The sequence below is a fragment of the Drosophila albomicans genome, chromosome 2L (genome assembly GCF_009650485.2).
Source record: "Drosophila albomicans strain 15112-1751.03 chromosome 2L, ASM965048v2, whole genome shotgun sequence".
In the NCBI taxonomy this organism is placed as follows: domain Eukaryota; kingdom Metazoa; phylum Arthropoda; class Insecta; order Diptera; family Drosophilidae; genus Drosophila; species Drosophila albomicans.
Genome location: NC_047628.2, coordinates 25,950,467 through 25,974,065, shown reverse-complemented (window position 1 = coordinate 25,974,065; position 23,599 = coordinate 25,950,467). Strand labels below are relative to the sequence as shown.

General features: G+C 34.9%; 3 protein-coding genes across 3 annotated transcripts in view; 1 reads left to right on the top strand and 2 right to left on the bottom strand.

Annotated features, from left to right (window-relative positions):
- Nucleotides 1-23,599, bottom strand: part of LOC117564015 (zinc finger protein 423) — a 179,094-nt gene that overhangs the window by 34,018 nt on the left and 121,477 nt on the right. The gene's annotated exons all lie outside the window — the stretch shown is intronic.
- Nucleotides 1-23,599, top strand: part of LOC117565231 (protein teashirt) — a 199,603-nt gene that overhangs the window by 93,031 nt on the left and 82,973 nt on the right. The gene's annotated exons all lie outside the window — the stretch shown is intronic.
- LOC117564016 (nuclear cap-binding protein subunit 1-like) lies at nucleotides 3,861-7,153 on the bottom strand. Its single transcript, XM_034242614.2, has 3 exons — nucleotides 5,639-7,153; nucleotides 4,520-4,823; nucleotides 3,861-4,468 (listed from the first exon to the last, which is right to left on the bottom strand). The coding sequence occupies exons 1-3, from the start codon at nucleotides 7,048-7,050 to the stop codon at nucleotides 3,953-3,955; spliced, it is 2,232 nt and encodes a 743-aa protein (XP_034098505.1). The 5' UTR covers nucleotides 7,051-7,153; the 3' UTR covers nucleotides 3,861-3,952.

Here is a 23,599-nt window from a genome sequence, read left to right as displayed (position 1 = left end):
CTGTTTATGTCCGTGTCCGCCTGTTGGCATTGCGGCCTGTCACAAATGAAGTTTATTGCGTCTGTGTTGCGTACGTGTCGCGCTCTCTAGCCGTCTCACTCGCACTCTCTCTCTCTCTCTCTCTCTCTCTGTTTTGCGCGCGATGGCTAAATGTAAAAGTGTCATTTCCGCCATATGTGAGCGCGATGAACGATGCGTCGACGCCAACGCGAGCATCTCTTGTTGTTGTTGTTGTTACTGCTGCTGCTGCTGCTGTTGTTAATAATTTCCACAGTACAATTGCAGCAGCAGTTGGCAGTGGCTGCTGGAATTTATACAAACGAGGCCCATGTCTGAGGTTAAATACGAAAAACATAACAATTCTCACTGCCTCCGCCTCGTGGAGGCGGATGTCAAAGCATTTGGCGCTGTTGCTGTTGATGATATGCTTTGCTCTCGTTGGAATGAGAAGCACAACACACAGCCGTTGCTGTTGCTCTTGCTGTTGCTCTTGCTGCTGCGTTCATCCGTCTAAACGAGCGGCAAAACGACAAGGACAATATTGGCCCAGACTGTGCTAACGGTGCCAGGGATGCGACCATTGTTGTTGTTGCTCTGAGTGATAAACGCGCGTTTGTTTAACAATTAACGTGCCATGCAACACATGCACAATTATTTATACAACTACTCAGCCCAGTCTTTCAGCTCTCTCTCTCTCTCTCTCTCTCTATCTCTCTGTTGCTCTCCTTCAACTATTGCAAGTATTTTGGCTGAGCTGTTACCAATTTTTATATGGCTAATTAGTAGGCTGCCTGATTTTCAAACTTGACTGTGTGTGTGTGTGTGGGTGTGCTTGTGTGTGATTCATGTTAATTGCTTATTACACATACACAAATATGTACATGCTTGTGCGTAAGAGGCGTTTAAACATCTAATTGCCATCTAATTGCACATATCCTCGAATTTATGTGCTGAGATCCAAAGTCAAAGTCAAGACAAGACAAGCGACTCGAAATTAATGACACCTGTGCTGCAAGTGAGTTAAGCGAGGCGAAGCGAAGCGAATTAACAAACGCCATTCAAAGCAACACCAAATTCATTACACATAAATCTCGACTAAACAGAGAAGAAGTAATTTTAAAAAATCATGAAAAAGGAAAAATCAATTTCAAATGTAAACTTTCAACATACTTAAAACTTACTAAGATTATATGTAATTTAATATACTTTTGAAGGAAATTATAGTTCGTTAATATTTATTTTATTTTACAACAACATATCGTTGATACCGAAATGGTTGCATTACAACTGCCAAAATGCAAAATAGATCATTTAGGAATTTAACGTATATTGAAATAGAATTTATTTGTATACCCGTTTTGTCTGACGATATGGTATATTCCAGTACTCTATAGTATATGTTATTTATGTGCAGTATTATATTAATATACTTAAAATTGTTAAATTGATATATTTTAAGAATACTACTACACTATTTTCTCTTTTTTAAATGCGACTATGTGATATATTTTAGTGCCCTATGGTATATTTTGAATATCAATATACCAAATATATATATCAATATACCAAATATAGTTTTTAGTATTTTTGCGGTATATTTTAAGACTTATACTGCACTGTTTTACTTTTATTCAAAATTGGTAAAGGATAGCTTTCTTACTTTCTCTAACAATCTGGTATATTTCAGTACTCGATGGTATATCTTGAATATAAAAAATACCTACAAAATCCTTTGGTAAATTTGTAGTACTTTATCGGTATATTTATGTGGTATATTTTAAACGAATAGCTTTTAAATATCTATTTTTCATTAAAAAAAACTTTTCTGGTAACCTTATGATACCCAAATATTCAAAATGTGTTTCTTACTAGAAAAAAAGAGATTTCATAGTGACCCCTAAAAGTATGCTATACTTTTTGCTCACCTCAAAGAAATTGAGAGACAGAAATTGATAAGATTAAACATCAAATAAAACAATTTATTGGAAGTGTCTATAATATTTATGAATAATTTAGTTGTTGGGTAACTTATTTATATTATTTAATTATTTAATCTATTGCTTTTGTAAGTTTTTTTTGTCTTTGTCTCTCTTGTTAATGTATTTCTAAAAATGAGTAGAAATTTACATAAACAATCATCATCTATAAATGATTCAATTAATATATTTAATGTTATAGACATTTGAAATAATTGAATTTATTATTTTTTAGATTTCATTCTATTTGCATTCAATTGTAAATGCCTTAACGAATATTTGCTCACATGTGTTGTTATATTGGAGTAGTCGATGTGTTGTAAATGCGGATATGGCAGTGATTAGATTGGTATGTGCCACCGTTTGTGGTACGTACTCATGCAGCGCCACTAATATTGAGGAATTAAATAATAAAAGCAGTTAAAAGCTGCACAAACACAATTGTGCCATTATTTGCATTTGTGACAACGGCAGCAGCGACAGCGACAGCAACAGCAACAGCCATGGCAATGGCAACAGCCGCCCATCAACAACAATAAAAGCAAAATGGCAATACCAAAAGCAACGACAACAACAACGACAGCAATGAGAGCAACAACTAACAAAACACGACGACATTGTTGAGGACATCATCAGCAAACAGAACAACAAACCGACAGAAAACCAGGCGAACGATGTGGACGAGAGAGAGAGAGAGAAATCCTCGTGGTTGTTTGATTCGAAAATTGAGTTTTAGCGGCGCAAATAAAAATAAAACTTAGAAACAACAAAAACAACAACAACAAGCAGGGGCAATAGCAACAGCAGCCAGTGTTCAACCATTAAAAAGGAGTTATCACCCAATTTAGCACCACAAGCGCGAAATAACGCACACAAACACTTGGATGAGCATACAACCCATACAATATACATACATATACAAAGTAGGGGTAAAGAGGCTTGGGGTTTTGCCTCGACATGCTTGTGCAAGCCATCGACGTCGTCGTCGTCAGCGTCAGTTGAACACCAAATAGACATACTGTACAACATGGCATTTATGTCAAACCCAAACGGTCCCATATGAATGGCTTTTCAGACGGGGGCGACGGCAAGGGAACTGGGGGACATGATTTGGCTGTGGACAGAGGCAAGTCAAAGCTTCTAATATGGAGTTACGATACTGATATATTGATAGAGTGAACCAATAAGCAAACAGAAAGTATTGGAAAGAAAATGGAATACTACAAATAAGTATAGCATACTTTTTAGGGCTACAAATTTTCTGGTACAATAATATGAAAAATTGTCTAAGTAAATATAAATAAATATACAACTAAAAAGGCGTCTTTGTTGCCAATTTTTTGTATTCAAAAAGAAAATAAAATATGTGCTAATTAATGTCAAAATAGATGGGGAAATAATATCGATGTCTTCTTAACATTTAGAACATGATTATTTTGCAAACATAACAAATCCTAAAATATAAAAAAATACTAAAATATGCCAACGTCTTTATTTGGTATATTATTAAATTTACGATTATTATTTGATATACTGTTGCATTCAAAATATACCAAGTGTACAGTATATACCAAATTGTCAACAAAAGCAACTCAGATCCAACCGCATTAATTTTAAGAATCATAATTGGCGGCTAGCATGTATTCAAAATATACCAAGTGAACAGTATAGACCAAATCACATTAAAAATATACAGTATATACTATATACCAGACTGTCAATCAATGCAACTAATATCCGACTGCTGAAATTGCAGGCATTATAAAGATTGCAGATAATATTGTATGTATCAAAGAGTATAAAAAAGTAGCTATATTTAATTAATATACTATTTAGTTCAAAATATACAAAATGTACAGAAAAAACCAGATTGTCAGTCAAGTAGATATGCGGCAGTTTAATATATTTTCAAAGTAAAAAGCTCACAAAATATTTATATATTTTTCATTGATTTATATTTCTCAAGTATCGAATGCTCATTGAATGTAGGCTAAATAGCTTTCAATGAGCTTTGGCAGTCGCTTGCAGTGCTCCCATTGAGCTGCAACTTGAGCTAGTTGCTGGCTAATTCCACGCACATCTTCCATGTGATTGAAGAGCAGACTCTGGAGGCGTCCCAAGACCCAATGTGTCCAGTAATCTGTCTCCTTTTGCTCATAGGACATTTCGTGCTCTGTCAAAACCTTGGCGCACCACTGAACAACATAGATGAAAAGTTCATTGAATCCTTGCTGTTGTAGCGAGGGTTCATTGGTGTCTTGAGTGCTTTGATTTTTGGTGAATTTGATGATCGATTCAATCACTTCCCACAAATACATGTGACACAATTGTTCTGGCTGTCCAAAGATCCAGTCGACAATAACATTTGCCTTGACCAGTTGAGTTTTCAACATTTTCTCGACAAGCACCAATTGCAGATGATCGTTGGTGGCCCAAACTTCCGAGATGGCCGACAATATGGCCAGTTGATTATCTTCATTGTGCACCAACATCTAAGCACAATATAAGTAACTAAACAGAGCGAACCTGATATCGAAACTCACCTGCAACACAGGCTGAAATTTGGCGAGTATGGCAAAGACGTGTGTGAAAGATTTGCAGCCAAGATGCAGGCAGCACTGCATGAATACGTTAATCTTGAGATCGACTTCCAAATCGGCCTCCTCGACCAGACCGCCAACAGACAGAACGCTGCTCTTGCCGCGTATCGCTTGCAACACATGATTGGCCAAACTTGCGCCAGGCAACAGCTGATCAATGTACTTGAAGACGTGGTCTGGCGGCGGAGGCAACAATGCGGCATAGGAATCAGGCACCAACTGCACAATGTACTCGCGATAACTCAGACTGTGGAACAGCAGTAAAAGCTTAAGAAAATTAAAGTGATATATACCACGGAGAAAAAATATCGCGTTCTAAAATAAGGAAATTTTCCTTCCAAAAGAAATTCCTAATTACCTGATTACAACTTTTCTATCTCAAAGTCAAAATTTATTGAATATTGAGAATTTCAAGAATTAAAAAAAATATTTAAGTTAATTCTACGAAATATTATTAAAATCTGCAATTGGTTTTGTGAATTATAAAAAATTGCATTACTAAAAAATTCATGAAATAAAGTCAACGGAAACTTTATAAAATTCGGCATTAATTTGAAGAATTTTACTAATTTTGTTTGCTTTAACAAATTAAAATTTGAATATTGAAGATAATGTTGTAGAATGGCTAACCTAAAAAATTATAATTCAAATGGAATGTAGCAAAAAAAACTAGAAAATAGCAGAGCGCAAACTATGTGGAAATTAAAACTTACAATCTTTCAATTTTTCTTACAATTCGATCTGTTAAGATTCGAAATATTGATAAAATTTAAAATCGAACAATATTTACAATATCAACATAAAAACAGAAACAAATTGTACTACAAAAATGGTATCGAAAATCGCTATAAAGAAAAGAAAACTTAAAGAAAACTTTGTTGAATAAAGCAATGGAATTCTGCCAACAAAAAAATGTGATTGACTACAGTATATCAGAGACTTTTTAGAATTACCTAATTATATCCTAATTCCACAATTTATGTTCCCGACTCATTTTTTAATAATTCAAGAAAATTTCTGACCTTAGAACACGTTCTTTTCTCAATTTATATATCTACCTACCGCATGCACCTCTTGAACAGCTCGCGCACAAACATTGGACTCGGATGCAGCGGTGGCAATCTGGTGCAACACTCCCAATCCTGCCAGTTCCATTGATAGCGAAAGTTGCTCAAATGATGCGAGAACCACATGACAAACCGATCGAGGCTCGAGACGCTCATAAACTCCAGCTGAGTGAACAATACATCGACAGCTTGGGCAACAATCTGTGAGAATTGGCTTGGCTGCTGCTTGCACAGCTCAATGATGATGGAGCCATAGTTGATGATCAAGTACGGAGCTTGTGGCAGCTGCAACATTTGACCGAGCAGCACCTCAACAATGCAGTGTTCGACGGCAAGCTGCGGCTTCGAGGCGGCATAGATAAGCATTTGATTGGCGCACAACTTGCGCTCCAAGTGATGCAACTGCAACAGTTCTAAAATGTGTGATTCCAAGACGTAACGCTCAATGTCCAGCTCCTCGGGCAGACGCAAATTCGATGGGGCATCGCTCGGCTCGAAGAGACGAAAGCCAAGTCGAGTCTTTGGATAGCGTATAGTCGATGTTGCAACTGCTCCCAGCTGGGGTGGCAATTCTTGAGTGGGCAACACGTGTTGCAATGCTGTGCTCAGGCGATCATCGAATGCCAAATGGGGACGCAGCAACTGCTGTTCGATCCAATTGCTGCGCTCGAGACGCAACAATTGCTGCCACAACAGCTCCAGGTACTCCTGCTGCGGCATCTCGCGGTGACTCCAGATGTGCAACATTGCAACGCTACGCTCCGGTGCACAACGCTCCTTGCTCATGTAGAGCTGCAGCCGCTTGATCAGCACCTGCAACGCCATCTCCTTCTTCTCGTAGAACTCGCGACCCACCAGCGGCAAAGCGCTCATCACCAAGTAGGCAAAAAAGTCGCGTCGCGCTTGCGGCGACTCCTCTTCGTCGCAGACATCCAACAGCTTGGAGAGCAACTGCATCATGGAGCCAACAGTCACCAGATTGGCATTCACCAGATCGGCGAGTAGCAACAACAAACTGCGTGCCTCGCTCCACTCGCCGAGTTTCAAGTGCTTGACAAACTGCCGCTGCAGATAGTTGACAGTCTCGCAACCAAACTCATAGTCACGCACATTAACGAGGCTCAGGAATGTGGCATAGACACCGGTCTGCATCGGATGTGTGGCCACACAGCTGCACACAATGCGAAGTATTTGGATCTTTCGCAACTGTTTGGTGTCGCACACAAGACTGCTGAGATCCTCGATGGCATCGTGCCTCATATCGCCGTGCTGATCACTCAACATCACCAGCAGCTTCTCAATTCTCAGCATCAACTCGAGCGAATCACATTCGCGACGATGCCTCTTGGCAGGACGCTCTGACATTTCGACATCCTCTTCCATTGTGCATTGACGTCTGCGATTCATTTTTGCACTTAACACTTGACACAATGAAACCGAATTAAATATAATATTTTGCAGTTAAGTAATTTACTCTGTCGACACAGTTGACAGAATGACTTTCGACAATTGTCTTTCATCAAACAATTTCTCTTGATGGTTTAAAAACTTCTAAGCCTACTACAACTTCAATTGAATTCCCAAATTTGCGAAGCCTACTTGAACTTCCATTGAATAGCTGAACGTTGATTAGGTTTATTTCTGTGTTGGTGTAGACAATAATAACTATAGTCTCTATGATTCTTAAAAATTTGATTGCGATCGGATAAAAATTGTAGAAGTTATTTAAGAAATACTTCATTATGGGAAAAAATGCCTACTTACTGCTTTTGGCTGACAATCTGGTATATTTTGCACTATATGGTATATTTTGAATGTATTACTATATTAAAACACCAAGTAAATACACCAAAGAATAATTTTAGTATTTTTGTGAGGTATTTATTTGGTATATTACTTACTGTTTTTCAATGGCATATTTTGAAGGGCTCAATATAAATATAACAAGTACAGTATTTGTATATATTTGTGGTATTTTATGGTATATTAATTTGGCATATTTTAAAATTAATATCTCAAAAATTAATACCTCTCATTAAAAATGAGTAGCGGGTATCTCACAGTCGAGTATGGTATATTTTGAATGTAGTACTATATTAAAACACCAAGGTATATTTAAGTATTTTTGTGAGGTATTAATTTGGTATATTATGTACGTACTGTTTTCCAAAGGTATATTTTGAAAGACACTATATAAATAGAACAAGTACAGTATTTTTATATATTTTTGGTATTTTTACGGTATATTAATTTGGTATATTTTAAAATTAATATCTCTCATTAAACATGAGTAGCGGGTATCTCACAGTACACTCAACTATAACTTTCTTAATTGTTTTAATATGAAATGCTTAATTTAAGCATTATTTTTATCAAACACGAATGCACTTTCACTCCAATTAAATATGTGTGTAATTTATATATAATGTCATTTATTAGGTTTATTGTATTTATTCAATATTTAGAACTTGAAATAAAAAATTATAAAATATTCTTATTCTGTAAGGATTTTAATTTTGTCAAAAGTTATTTATTTTTCTGCGCCTCTTCGTTTGTTATATTTGCAGCAAATTAAATTTGAATCACATTTACGCTTAATTATTTTTTTGAAAGTGTGTGCTAAATATAAATGCTGAATGAGGGCAATTCCTTAAAATATCGCTTATCGAAATGGATATCATAAATATGTAGTTTTATGAGCCGTAAGTAAATGAAATACAGTTTGTGGCGCTGCGGGAACTGCAAAAGATGCAACAACCCATCAACAACAAGCAACAAGCAGAGACAACAAGCAGCGACATCGACAACTGCAATTTGACGAACGTCATCAAAAATTTTACGATGCTCTTATGAACGAACCAAATAAAAATTATATGCCACATAAAGCTGATGACTGATCCCGGCACAGATACAGTCGACAGCAGAACAGGTAAGCAAAAGTCAAGCAGAAGTCATTATCGCCACAACTTGAGTCCCCCCTCGGTGTATGTAAATGACATGCCATCAATGAGGATGACCACGATGATGACGATGATGATGATGATGGCAATGGCATTGCAGGTCCAGAGACAGAAGTTGCGACAATAAAACAGACACAAAAGCCAACAGCGACTGCAACTGCAGCGCTGATGGAGAGAAATCAAGAAATGAAATAATAATAAATTCTGCATGGTAAATTACGGCGAGTCGTAAAAGAAAATATGCAAATCGATTGCATTAATTTAATAATGATGTGAATAATTTTTGTTGTCGCAAAACGATCGAAGAGGAACGTTCATAACCGATGATCACAGCTGCTTAAATCCTGTTCGCAAAAAGAAGTTGTTAAAAAACCTTTAGGTCAGTAAAAAAAAACGAGAATGCAGCTTTAAACTCCAGTATACTGAATTTCAAGTAATGTTTACTTCAAACTCAAAAAGTAATAATCATTTTATGCTTTTCGGAAGCTGATTACAACGCTTCAAGAAGCTTTGCATATTTTGCTTGCGATTGTGACTGAGCTTTAATGAGCTTTGGTGTGCAACGGAAGCTTCCAGTATATACAAAGCTTTATTATGTCTGTTGTATGTATAGTTAAAATAATAATATAGTAATGCTAATATTTGAACTATTTCTTCAAAGCTTGGATGTACTTTTAAATCGCTCATTCCGTAAAACAATTGATGCTGATAATTTGTTTACTATTTCTTCAAAGCTTTAATGAGCTTTTAAGGTAAACATTGCCTTCATTTAATAGATTATTGTAAGTAAAACGAATATAATTTTATGGATATAATTTTATGATTCTTTTAACCCCACATTTCCTTAGAAAAAATTATTAAAGAAAAAAGTTGTTGTTGTGCTTTAAAATCACGCATTTCTTAGAGCAATTGCTAATGGTATTTAGTTTACTATTTCTTCAAAGCTTTTACGAGCTTTTCATTTGCACATTCCGTAGAACAACAGATGCTTTTTATAAGTTTATTATTTATTTAAACCTTTAATAAGGTTAATAAATATTCATTTCATGTAATGTTGTTAATATGATTCATTTTATAATTTATTTAACCACACATTTCCTTAGATGTTCTAGTAATGACAATACTTTGACTATTTTACAAAGCTTTCATGTGCTTTTAAATTACACATTTCATACTTTTTCTTTAAAGCTTTAATTCGTTTTTAAGTTATTCATTGTCTCAATTTAATCATTTTATGATTTCTTTTACCACACATTTCCTGGGAAAAGTTCTTCAAACATAAAAATAATTTTACCACACATTTCCTCAGAAAAGTTCCTTAAATGGAAAATGTCGCTTTCAAATCTGTGCTAAACAGATCAATTTTCAAAAACTGCCAATGATGAACTGATCGAGCCATTAGCATTCAAAATAAAGTCAATAAGAGGCGAACCATGAAATCGAACTGAAAAGTTATGGACTGAAATTAACTGCAAATCGTTAACAATAATTCAAAAGGAGCGGAGAACACCGAGGAGGAGGAGAAGGAGAAGGAGGAGCGGAGTTTGAAGCGATTCTAGTTTGCATAGTGCGAGTCGAAGAAACGAGGCGAAGATGCGATTTTATGGGCATATTTCACGCCAAGCGCGCCATCTCCGCCTGTGTCCCACTGACGGTTGTTGTTGTTGTGTTGTGCGGCCCACGACGAATTCATAAAGTATCTCGCACTTTTAATGATTTCTGAGTTACAAGCTAGACGAGTTGGCTTTGGCTATAGCAACTACAACTACGATTCGACTATGACTATCGAGAGAGGTTGGGCACACGCAGCAGGTACAATGCAACAATTTGGCGGCAACTTATGACAGACACAACGATCGCAAATAAAGTCAAATGGCGCGGCAACTGGACTGCGACTGAAGAGAACTGAAGCGAACTGATCCTGATCGCCAAGTTGTATTGCAGTGTGGGGCGCGAGAATTTATGCAGCTCTTTCGACGCGACGCGACGACGTCGTTGTCGTTGCCGCTGTTCCTGTTGCTGTTCCTGTTGCTGTTTCTGTTGCTGTTGCCGCGGCGGCTTTCGTGCGCACTTAAATTATGAATATTACCAAATGGGTCAATTCGAAATAAATAAGCAAGTTCCAGTTCCATTGGCCATAGCCATTCTCATTGCCATTCCCATTCCCATCTGCGTACCACCGCCAAATAGAGTTGTCTCTGTCGCAATTTCTCATTGAGCTGTCGCTGCTCGGATGGAACGTTTCCTGGCAGCAGGGATTGCAAAACCTTCGATTGGCATTGGGCGGCGTTTAATATCGCTCATGCATCTTGTAATCTATGCGCAATTAGCTGCGTACATCAGATTTAGTGTTCTGATTGCATTTGTTCTCTCTCTCTATTCTGGCCATAAATATGATATGAGTTGTCTTGTTGTTGTTTTCCGTTCACTCCCAAAAGCCAATCGATGACTTCTCATCCATTAAAAATATATTTAGTAGACAAGCGGAAATCTATTTAATTTCGCCACAAATGCAAAATTTGTGTCGGCAATCGCATAAACGAGAAATGTTTGTGCATAAATACAAGTTGATTGCTTACAGAAATGTCTGAAGAACTGATCAAGAACTGAGCTTAAACAAGTTTTCTTAAATATTTCGCGACTGAAAAGCAACATTATTGAAGCTAATGAAGATGTTGAAGTAAGACTTCAAATCAGTTAAAAAATTACATAAATTAATATAGAATAATATTTTCATCTAAATTTATTAAATGGTAAATGATTTAGAGAACTTTAACTTTGACTCTTCTGATTTTCTAATTTTATGCTCCATTACTAATACAAAAAGTCAGTAGCAAAAGACAAATTACTAAGCTAAGTCTGTTGAACTATTTCATAAATTTCTTTAAATTAATATTTCTAACTAAATTTATTAAATATCGCTAAAGCCTTTGATTAATTAAAGAACCTGAACATTCGACTCTCCTGTATATAATTACCTAATTTTATGCTCCATTACTAATACAAAAAGTCAGTATACAAAATACAAATTACTAAGCCAAGTCTGTTGAACTATTTCATAAATTTGTTTACAACAATATTTCCAGCTAAATTTATTAAATGTCTTTAAAACCTTTGATTAATTAGAGAACCTGAACATTTGACTCTCCTGTGCATAATTACCTAATTTTATGCTCAATTACCAATGCATAAAGTCCGTACTAAAATCCATTTAGTTCATTATTTTTATGTCTAAATAATCAATTTAAAAGCAGACACAACCCACAGACTGATCTGTGATCTTTATGGCATGTGGGTGGAGGTGATAAATCCGCGTTAAGTGCACACTTAATGACACACTCTTGATGTCCCTCTCCTGTGACTGAGAAGAAGGCGCTTCCGTATCGCGTGGGATCGTCAAACGATCGTTGATCGTAAATTTCACAATTTGTTGGAAGTTGCGCTTTGTTTCAAGTCAAGTGAAGTGAAGCACACACATAAACGTAAATTGCCAAGTCTCATAAATTTTTATTAGCCTCAAGAGAGAGAGAGAGAGGAAGAACTGTATAAGAGAGTATCGAAGAGTGGGCGCAATTGCAAATGCAAATGCAGTTTCGATTTATGTGATAAAGCGTTGTCATTTCACGCCTCGAACTAGATGCGTTTTGTTTTTGCCAAGGGTCACATCAAAATGTTCTAATTAAATAAACATCACATTGTCTACTTTTTGGGGTTTGTCTTCGTTTTTACGATCCTCTTTTAGGGCTCATAAAATGACAAATTTAACGAGTTTGCCGCGTCCATTATTTGACAGTAAACAGCAATCAGAATACAACCAAGTCCAGGTGACCGGGCGTGACAGATTGCAGTTGCACCTTTGGCCCAACTTCGAATCGAAACAAAAAACATGTCACATGTCAAAACTGTTGATGGTCATAAAAAGTAAAATGGGGAGGCGACAAAAGACAAAACAGCAAATCGCTAGAAGTTGCTTTTGGTCCAACAACTCCAAGTGGCTTTTATTGTTCTTTAATTGTTGAACTGTGTTCCTTCGTCCGCGCACATAAAACTTAATTTTATGTGAGAGCATAAACCGAGCGAGAGAGAATGACAGAGAGTGCGAAAGAGAGAGAGCGAGAGCCAGTCCAAGCGACCCGCTGTTTTTAGTGAGAAAATCACTTAAGCGCGTTTACTGAATTTACGACTCTAACGACTCTATGACCGTAGAATTGTTTCCATTTTACAATCTGATGCTATATAAGTAGTGCCGTTAAAATGATTTAGGACTATTTGATTTAACATTCATTGCATCCGAGATATGGGCAAAATAAGTATAAAAAATAAGGAGTGCATTCAATTATTATTAACAAACAATTGCAATAAATGCATTAAACTTCATTAGTTTTAATTGACATTTGTCAAACACCTCAAAGAAAGTTTCAAGTTGTGGAAAATTTAATAAAGAAGTATGAAGACTAAAGTCGAGTGAGCTCTTAAAATATACTTAATTAATATACCCGCAAAATACTGTATATACGGTATATTTATACCGATATCTATAATTAGTATATTGATATAGTACCGTTGAAAATATACCAAAATATACCAGATTGTCAGCGTTTGTAGGTATTTTTTCAATACAAAAGAATTTCTTAAATAACTTCTATAGTTTTCTTTATCTGATCGCAAACCAATTTTCGGGAAGCTCAAAGTTATAATACCCTCTATTAGTAGCGGGTATAAAAATTGTAAAATATGCAAACTCGAAAATTAAACGAACTTCATTCATTTTTAAACAGAATTTTCTATTGACTTTGCCGAAATTGAAATTTTCTTTAACTTTTCAGAATATTCTTTTTATTCAATATCAGAAATCTATATTTTTAGTATTGTTTCGGTACAATAATTTAGTGTTTTTAGATCTATACCGCAAAGTTTTGATACTCAGCTGTAGCTTTTTTACTTGTTTAGCTTTAAATTTACTTAAACATTTTTCAAACAAATTTGCTTCTTTATTCAGCAGCGTTTATTTTTCTCTATGCTTTGATCTAACTATTCTTTTTATCCGAAAACGGAAATCTCATTAAATAGCGATCTGAAATATTTTTATTTCCCGCTGGCTGTTTCTCTATTGTATCCTGACCAACAGTTGTCAATCTCGCCTCACATTTAAGGGCTGCAACATCATGACCAATAAATCAGTCAAGAGCGCATTTTGAGGCCGCCATAAATATTTGTGATTGACGCCGCAATAAAAAGGGAATTAAAAATGCGTTAAACTTGGCGCATTTGTGGAACACACACCCCGTGTGTGTGTGTGTGTGTGTGTGTTTTTTTGTTTTGTGAATGGCTGTGAATGAATGTGAGTGATAAGGTCTGATGCAGCTGCTCTGAGAGTGCTGAGTTTGCTCTCTTTCAACCTGGCTGAGTCTTTCTAATTTTCATTAATATATAGAATTTGTTTTTATTTTCATTAATATATTTAAAAACAAAACGAAATGAAACTACTAGTTTGAAATATTAATTGGCTTCGAGTTACAACATATTCATCGCCTTCGTGTTATCAGTGAAAGTAATGCAATGAATTATTTTGCTTATTCAGCAAATATATATAATATTTGAGAGAGATTATTTTGCAAGCGTAGGAAGATTTATTTGTTTTCAATTTATTTTCAAATTTAAATTGAAATTATTAACAGTTATTGTTATATTTATTATTCAAATATTCTTTTACTACAGTTTTGTTTTCATTAATATATTTAAAAACAAAACGAAATGAAACTACTAGTTTGAAATATTAATTGGCTTCGAGTTACAACATATTCATCGCCTTCGTGTTATCAGTGAAAGTAATGCAATGAATTATTTTGCTTATTCAGCAAATATATATAATATTTGAGAGAGATTATTTTGCAAGCGTAGGAAGATTTATTTGTTTTCAATTTATTTTCAAATTTAAATTGAAATTATTAACAGTTATTGTTATATTTATTATTCAAATATTCTTTTACTACAGTTTTTAGTGTTGGTTTCTAAATTCGCAAATAAACAATTGTTTTTCACTACAAACAGAATCATTCATTTCGTAATTCAAATTCGAACCTAATTCGCCGCAATCTTCATTCGATCCGTAATCGTTTGGTTCACCTGGATTCCAATTTAAATAAGTTGCCCTGCTACCCGTGGCTACCGAAACAAATTCTCCTTCATTAGCTAAATCGTTAATGTCAATCCAATAATACGAAAAAGGTGGCAATATACTTTTGATGGCATTGATTTCATCCTGGTTGTTGAAACTAATCAAATGTCCACCAATGGCAGTACATCTGTTTGCAGCTTCGAACCAATTGAGTTTTTCATCTTTTTCAATATAACAATATTTTGAACCAATTTTCAGAAAAGGAGGCCCAACTTCTACTTTGTTTACTTCCATTGGTTTCTGTAGATTTTGTAACTTTTCTTCGACTTTCTCATTTTGCGATTTAATGTGTTGCAATATTTCTTTAAATTGCTCTTCAATCCTCTCACGCTGAAGATCTAGCTTTGCTTCGAAATGATCAATTGATTTCTTGAATTCAGACAGATTCTCCGCCTCATGTTTCAAGTTGTTCACTTCGCTCTGTAAGCTTTCCGAGCGGTCTAGGATAGGCTTTAAAGCAGTAAAGCAATATCCTCCACATATGGAATGACGTTCCTTTTCCTCTCTGCAGTTCTATAGAAAGAAATTCTGACTCAATATCATCCTCAATAATAATTAAACACTAGCACTTACTTCAGCGTTGCCGCACAGAACGGAGACTAAAAGAAGAAGCGCGAATAATAGATTCATTTTAATTCAAGCGAAGTGCACGATGTGTGTATTTTGAAAAACTGAGTCGCTTTAGCGAGCAATGAGTGCTTATAAAGCCAGATTTTACATACTATAATTTATATTATATTCAAACTAGGTTTTCCTCAGTCGTTGATAACCCACAGACGTACTGATTCTTGTTTGTTTTTAAATTTAATCACGTTTTTCTCATGATTCTATAAAAACAAGAAAGGTACTGTCGAGTGTGCTCGATTGCGTTATACACTATAAATTTGAATAAAAACATATTCTAAAACTATAACGAAAAATATAATACAAAAATACTAAAATATACAGTATACATTCAAAACATATATTACAAAATATAACAGATTGTCAGTCAAGGCAACTAATAAAATTTTCTATTGTTGAAAACAATCTCACATTAGATGTTTGTTATCTATTCACTATGTTAGCAAGCTTAACTTTTCTTCGAAATTTCGCATATAAACTTAAAGTCATAATAATTCCTAGTGTATTTGGACTTTTATAAATAAGAATTTCGAATACTGAAGATGAAAGTAAAATATCAAAGCGTCTAATACCGACTTTATGTATGGCTAGTGCAACTGTTTATTGGTCCAAGAGTAGAAAGGTTTACTTCTATCACTTCTTGCAAATCGAACCTCGTCTCAAATAGTTTTGACAGGTTCTCCGGCTCATGCCTTTTTTAAGATCGAAAAAATCTTAAGTCAAGATTCGCAATCTATTTTTTAATCTAGATTTTTTTCTTTGTATCAGTGTAAAGAAAGCGCTGTAATTATGAATGTAGTATTTAGCTAAAATATGCTTATTCAAATATAAGTTTTGCTTTATTAAAATTAGTTTAATTAGAATTGCAACTGTGACTCATCTCTAGCTGTAAAATTAGTTCAGCCCTTAGAAACTGAAACAGAAACTGAATGTGACACTGACACTGACTGGCTGCCATCGTAAAAAACATAATTATGGCATTTGTGTTAATGTGATTTTGTTGCCGCAGGCGGAACAATCAGTTTGTTATCAAGTCGCAGGATGTAGGATGTGAGATATGATTGTGTGTGTGTGTGTGTGTGTGTGTCTCCAGCAATGGGACACAGAGAACTCAACTGAACTGAGCTGAGTTGAGCTGAACCCCGTAATTGTAGACGTAGCTGTAGCCATGCCCAGAACCGAAAACCAGAACCAGAGCTCAGCTCACATAAATCACTTATTATGAGGCGTAATTAATGCGACTATATGGCGACCCAAAATTTCTATAAATCATCAGATTAGGCAAACTCTGGCTGCAAAACTCACAACCTCATCCACGTTCTCGTTCGAGTACGAACTCGCTGTAGCATATGATGATGTCGAGACACACAGTGCAGAAATTGTGAGCTTAGTCTATTGGCAACATGACTGAAGATTGTCTAATAATGCCACAGGAAATACTTAATGGTTACCAAGATGATTAAGCTCAAGAAGCTGCCTCGTTACGAGCACATTTAAGCCGCCGTTAAGGAAACACATCCATAAATATCGTCAATAGACCTCAACACATTGCACTAAGAATAGCTAAATTTGTGCAGCATATTTACAAAATTATCGAAATTCAAGTTTGCAGTGAATGAGATTAATTTTTACCTATAATTTACAGCTTTGAATAGTGATTTTGAATAAATGTTTTAAGTGTACAATGAGTTTTAATCACTTACCTCAAATTATGCTACAAATTAATTCTTCTTTTTAGCAGACAGAACCTATAAATAAATAATAAAGAAAAGAAAAATAAATACTTCTGTATGGCAAAGAGATATACCAAACAAAATATACCTAATTAATATACCACAAAAATACTAAAATACTAAAAAATACTAAATATTCAGTATATTCCGGTATATTTTGAATGTACTACTTAATCGATACACAAAATATGGCCGCAAATACTAAAATATTCCGTATACTCAGTACATTTTAGTATTTTTGCGACCATATTTTGTATATCGATGAAGTACTACATTCAAAATGTGTATAGGTATAGAAATATACCAGAATAATTAGGTATATTTTACGAATAATACCGCACTGTTTTGCTTTTATGCAAAATGAGTACCGGGTATCATACAGTCAAACACACTCGACTGTAACTTTTTTACTTGTTTTGTCTAAGACTTTAGTATTATGATTATTAATCACATAACAGAAATATTTGAATTTAATATTCAACATTTCCATCAATATCTATTATCAGACTCGTTCTTTTTTTTTTGTATGTCTAAGAAATAGCAGCTTAAACAAGTATTATAATTATTAATCAAATATCAGAAGTATTCGAGTTTAACACTTAATATTTCCATCAATATCTTTTAGCTGAAACTCTACAAGATTATTCTATTTTCTCATCATAGAAATAGCAGCTTGAAAGCTTGTAAAGTTTACTCAAAAGAGAAAGGTTCAACACCATTGGCCAAGAAAGCAGAACCCATCAAATGCTATAGGCAAAGCTGTTCACTTTTCTTAATTATTCTGATGCCGTCGCTGTGCTTCTTTAAAATAACAATAAACTAAAAGGTCCACTCGTGCATAAAGCATTCACATTTCGTTCCCTCCCAAAAAGCGCAGACTCCAAGCGCAGACTCAGAGTCCGAGCTGAGGCCCAATTCCAATTCGGGGCCAAAAGCGGGCAGCGGCGTTAATTTATCACTTAACCTTCTTTAGCAGCCAAGTTTATAATTTCGATGGAAAATGGCAAATGGCAAGCTAACAACAACAACATCGGTTAGGTTGATGGAGCAGCAAGAGAGGACGATGGCTGAACGACTTGTGCCCATCAGCAGTGACCAGGACAAGCGCAAGGACGAGCGAGTGTCGCGCAGCTTACAAATAAAATGAAATAACTAACGGGTCTGCTTTTCCTTTTACCCCTCTCTCTCTCTCTCTCGCTTACTCTCTCTCTACTCTACTCAACGCTTCAGCCATTTGCCAAAGTTCCATTGTAGTACTTAGCCATACGACGACGACATCGAGGACTAGAGCTCTGCCTGCCTCCATGACGCCGTCGTATTTCTTTAGCTTACGTTTTAGCATCCCGAGCTCTCTCTCTCCTTCTCTCTGTCACTCTTCTCAGCTCAGTCTCTGTGTTGTCCTTTTTGTTGATGCTTTACGCTGGCCTGGCGCTCTTTGCAAAATGAAAATGTAAAAGGAATATTCATGAGGAGATTAGAATTATTTTTCGTGCTGTCATTTTCATTTTCACTCCACCTTCTGCTTTCTCAGCTTTTCGTCTCCGTACATTGCGCTACTTTCGATGGTGCAAGCAGAGTCCTAACGGCATTTAAGTCTCTTTTGAAAATACTTGAGAATCTGAAGATCAGTTTAAGATCAAAAATTCATACCCGCTACCGTTTTTGTATGGGCAAAAACTCATACTTTCGATTGGTCTTAGTTGTTTTGTCTGATAATCTAGTATATTTTGCACTTTGTGGTATATTTTGAATGTAGTACTGTATTAATATACCCAAAATAGCTTTTGGTATATTTTTGTAGTATATTAACATGGTATATCTGGAATATAGTACTGTATTAATATAGTAAAAAAAAAGTTCTTGGAATATTTTCAGTATTTTCGTGGTATATTATATTTGGTATATCTTGCATGCAGTACTGTATCAACACACTAAAATAGCCTTTGATATATGTTTTTAGTATTTTGCGGTATATCAATTTGGTATATTTTAAAATTAATACTGCACTAATTTGATTTTATTCAAAATTCGAGCACACTCGACTATAGCTTTCATACTTGTTTTTTGTTGTTCTTTTTTAAATTCTTAACTGATCTTAAAATATATAACTTTCCACCTTTTTATTTTGTACAATAATTGTTCAGCTAATAAAAGTTAAAAAAGTTTACTTTTATAAATTTCAGAGATCTAACCTATTTTCCTATTTAATACGATTTCTTGACTTTACAGGACATTTTCTAGTCTTCATAACCGGCACAAAAGTTGATTTCAATTTGTTTCTCAATTTCGAGTACTATTTTGTTATTGTTTTTGTTTCAGTTTGTTTTTGTTTCGTCTTTTTCTTGTTGTTGGTTTTTTTTCTCGACGAGAAAATTATGATTTTTTTTGTTTGTGCCAAAAGGGATTCAATTCACGCTCGTTTGTCCTGTTTATGATGAGTGCTGTGCGTTGTTTGTTGTTCTTGCTTCTGCATAAATGTTTAATCATACACAAACACACACACACAGAAGCACAGGGAGACAGACAGACGGTTAAGGGGAAACTGACATGAATCACCCGATGGCAGGCGTCGTTGGCGTTACTCTTCGTCCTCGTCCTCGTCGTCGTCCTTGCCTCGCCTCTCTTGGCAGCTCCTTTTGCAGCTCGCATTTAAAATATTTTGTGAAATTATTATGAAAATGCGTAAAGGGATTTAATAAATAACTGTAACTGCTTTCCCCAACCTCCACTCTAGCTTCGCTCATTTTTTCCTTTCGCTCCTTTTTCTTCTGTGTGCATCTGTGTGTCCTCTGTGCTCCTTCCTCGTCCTTCGTCCTGCTGCTGCTGCTGTGGAATTATGTTTTATCCTGAATTATGGATTTTGTTTTGTTGTTTTCTGTCAAAATCATATTTTCTGCCGCCCTCCCACCGTTCCACACTCTCTCTCGGTTCTCTCCACTCCGAACCGAATTGGAGTCATAACCCAAAACGCCGCCGACTCATTTACATGCTCATGGAAAAGCGAGCTTGGCGCTTTCCTTTTTTTGAGGGGGGGAGCGGGGGCATCGCTTTGGGTACCATTTTGTGTAACTCCCGTTTCCGACTTTTGTGTGTGTGTGGCCCATTAATGAGAATTTGTTTGTATCGACGTCAGTCTGCACTGTCGTATTTCTGAGGGGGTATTTCCTCCTCCCCCTCTACCCCGGACACCCTCAAGTGGTTCAGGCATTTTGCCTGTTAGTTGTAAATTTTTCGGTAAAACTTTTCCATATAATTTCTACTTAATGTTTAGAATTATTTTTAGCCGGAATTAGAAATTATTAAGAATATATCACACACTCAGGACCTTGGGGCAGGCTCCACAAAACAGAACTCAACAGTATGAATCATTTCTCACTTTCCCCTTCTCCCTCTCTCGCTCACTTGTGCACTTTCTTTCTCTCTCTCTCTTTGAGCTTGTAATTGGCAAGAAGAACTCGTAAATTGTGCACTTAACAAATGAAATTGTGTACGATATTATTTGCTCCTTTTTCTTCGAATGTGACCAAGAAGATGTTTTTATTGAAACATGAAATATATTTTTGCATGAATTTGTTTGCTTAATGAAATACAAATCAATTCGATTCAAAGTATAAAATTTAAAACATTTTTGTATAAAGAATGTTTTTATATATAGTTTAGTACTAACAATCTTTACTGCTGAGAAAGAAAAGATTTTTTATCTTGATTTAAGGTTATGCCTTTTTAGTGCAATTTTGAAATTTTTCCTTTGTTGAACGAAGATTTTAATCTTGAATTTCAAGATTGCGCAATATAGATTTTTTGTAGATTATCGATCTTGATTTTAGATTAAACTTTCTTTGTTAATTTTTGGCATCAAAAAAACTTGATTCAAGATTTTATTCTTGATTTTAGCACTTTTTTTTCCTCGCTGTGTGCATTTGAAAAAAGTATAACCAAGAATAACTTATATTTATTGTACTATTATGAATACCCTTTATAAGTCAAACAAAGAAAGATTCTTGTTTCTTTTCGATAAAAATCATTAGTATAACATAATAATTATTGTCAGGTGGTTAATAATCAATTTATAAAAAAAAAAAACTAAGTCTCAAAACAAAATTTTAAATTCGTGCTAACATTTTCTTAAAATGAATTATAAAATTTCTTTCCAACCACTTTCTTAATACTCATAATTTTTTTAATTAAAGGAAAAAGCAATTTATAAATGTGGAAAACATATTTGAATATACAAGAGAGTTGAATATTTTTTATAATTTTACTAAAATTGAAGAAAATCCTCAAATGGAGTAAAAACTTCAGACTATTAACGATGTCTTCTCGAAAAAAATTAATCCAGATTTCACAATGATGTTTAAAAGAAGTCGAGTAAAGCTTAAATTAAGCTCGGTTTGGCAAATCATTTCAAGGACCTTCAACGAATGTCAGGACGAAGAACAACAACAAAACTGGGAGGATGCCAGGTGCGTTGCCATTTTAGGTGACAAATTAATGTGAAGCTCATTAACGCACTGAATAAGGATTACAGCGTTTGATTGAAGGTCCTCTGGGCATAAGCGCAGACACACACCCACACACACGCATTACAAATACATACATAAGCAGATAACAAATACACACACTCCCTGTGTATGTGTGTGTGTGTGTGCCCGCATATCTCGCCCCCATTTGCTGGCAGCGAAAAGTGTCATTATATTGTACACACAGCGCAGCGCGTATCCGAGTCGCATCGAGTCGAGTCGCCTTGTCCTGAGTCCTGGCTCCCGACTCGGCACCGACAACACACACACACACACACACAATGAGAACGACGTCGTGGAGCGTGGCGAAACAACGAGCAAAATGTGTACATAAAACAATCTCGTTATGTCGGCATTATCCTGAAGAATTCTGGTTCGTCCTCGTCACTCGCCGAGCCATAAATCACTCACACGCTTGGCATGTTTCCTCTCTCGCGCTCTCACTCTCACTCTCTCGTTTTCGCTCTCACACTTGCCGCTTTGTTTGTTTGTAACGCGTGTAAATGTTCTGCTAGCCTACTCTTCTTCTCCCGCTCTCTTGCTCATCTATGTCGTTGTCCTGCTCTCACTCACACTGCGCATCGTCAGTGTCGTCAGCGTCCCTCGCACGCGCTTTTGTTTCACGTTTTGTTTAGGGATTGTTTTTATTTTTCGTATTTTTTTTCATTGTTTCTGTGTCGCTTCTCTTTGTTTTTGAATTTGTGCTCTGTTTTGTGTGGTTGCTGGCATATACCCTGGAATTCTAGGAATTAGGTCAGTTTTCTAAGACTTAAATACGAAATTATTCATATTCGATTGATTATATTAATCGATATTCGATTTGATTATATGTTGATAAAGTGACTTAGATGGTTGCAATTAAATTGACAATATTTAATCATCAGAATAAGATTTGAATATTTATCAAATAAGTTTGTTCACGATAACCGAATAATTAAAGACAGCTCCTCTGCTCATTAAAAAATAAATTTATTAAAATATTTTTCTGTCGAAGTTTCCCAAATGCTTTTAAATTTATTTTTTTTATCTTATAATCAAGAATTATTAGTATATAGAAAGATGAACGTGAAGAAAATGTGAAGAATAAAACATTTAATAAAGAGAGTTTGATGTGAAAATTGAACTAAAAATGTATATAATCCTTATATAGAAGATTAAATTGTTAACAGTTTACTGCAATCTCTTTTAACTGAAGTTTAGAATAAGTTAAATTAAAAAAGTTGAATGAAAAGCCTAAAATTTAGATAATAAACTATGATTTGTTGTTATAAAAGAATTTATTAATATTTCAGACTAGAACTTCAGTTCTGTATTTCTAACTTTCTTAAATGAAATCCGATTTTTTAATCTCATGTTGAAGTTTAAAAATAATTATTGAGTTTATATTTCAAACATTTTGAAATGGAATCTGATTCTTTAATCTCATGTTTAATTTTAAAAGAAATATTTTAAGTTTTGTTTAAGGCAATCAGATATTTGAAATTTCATATAATTTCAATTTCAAATAATTATTGAGTTTATATTTCAAACATTTTGAAATGGAATCCGATTCTTTAATCTCATGTTTAATTTTAAATGAAATATTGTAAATTTTGTTTAAGGCAATCAGATATTTCAAATTTCAATATTTCAAAATTGCGAAAATTAAATCTGTTTCTTTAATCTCATGTCTAAAATACCTATTAACACTTGCGCAATTATATTTAGGAGTGAAATTTAAGTTTAAATTTCAAACACTCTATCTAATTCTTTAATCTCATGTTTAAGTCGAAAAAGAATTATTGTAAATTTTGTTTAAGGAGAGATACTTTTTTTCTTAATTACAGGGTATATTTTATAGTCGTGCTACTTTTGGAAACTCTGTGTTTGTGTTTTTGGGCTGTTGTAGTTGTTGTTCTTGTTGCTGTTGTTGTTGTTTGCATTTTTGTCTTGCCAGTATTT

What these genes read in the sequence shown, in the direction of transcription:
- LOC117564016 (XM_034242614.2), bottom strand. Translation starts at nt 7,050, where the DNA reads ATGAATCGCAGACGTCAATGCACAATGGAAGAGGATGTCGAAATGTCA. An exon ending in CTGTTCAAGAGGTGCATGCG is followed by an intron (nt 4,824 to 5,638) that starts GTAGGTAGATAT and finishes GCTGTTCCACAG; the next exon opens with TCTGAGTTATCGCGAGTACA. An exon ending in AATTTCAGCCTGTGTTGCAG is followed by an intron (nt 4,469 to 4,519) that starts GTGAGTTTCGAT and finishes TATTGTGCTTAG; the next exon opens with ATGTTGGTGCACAATGAAGA.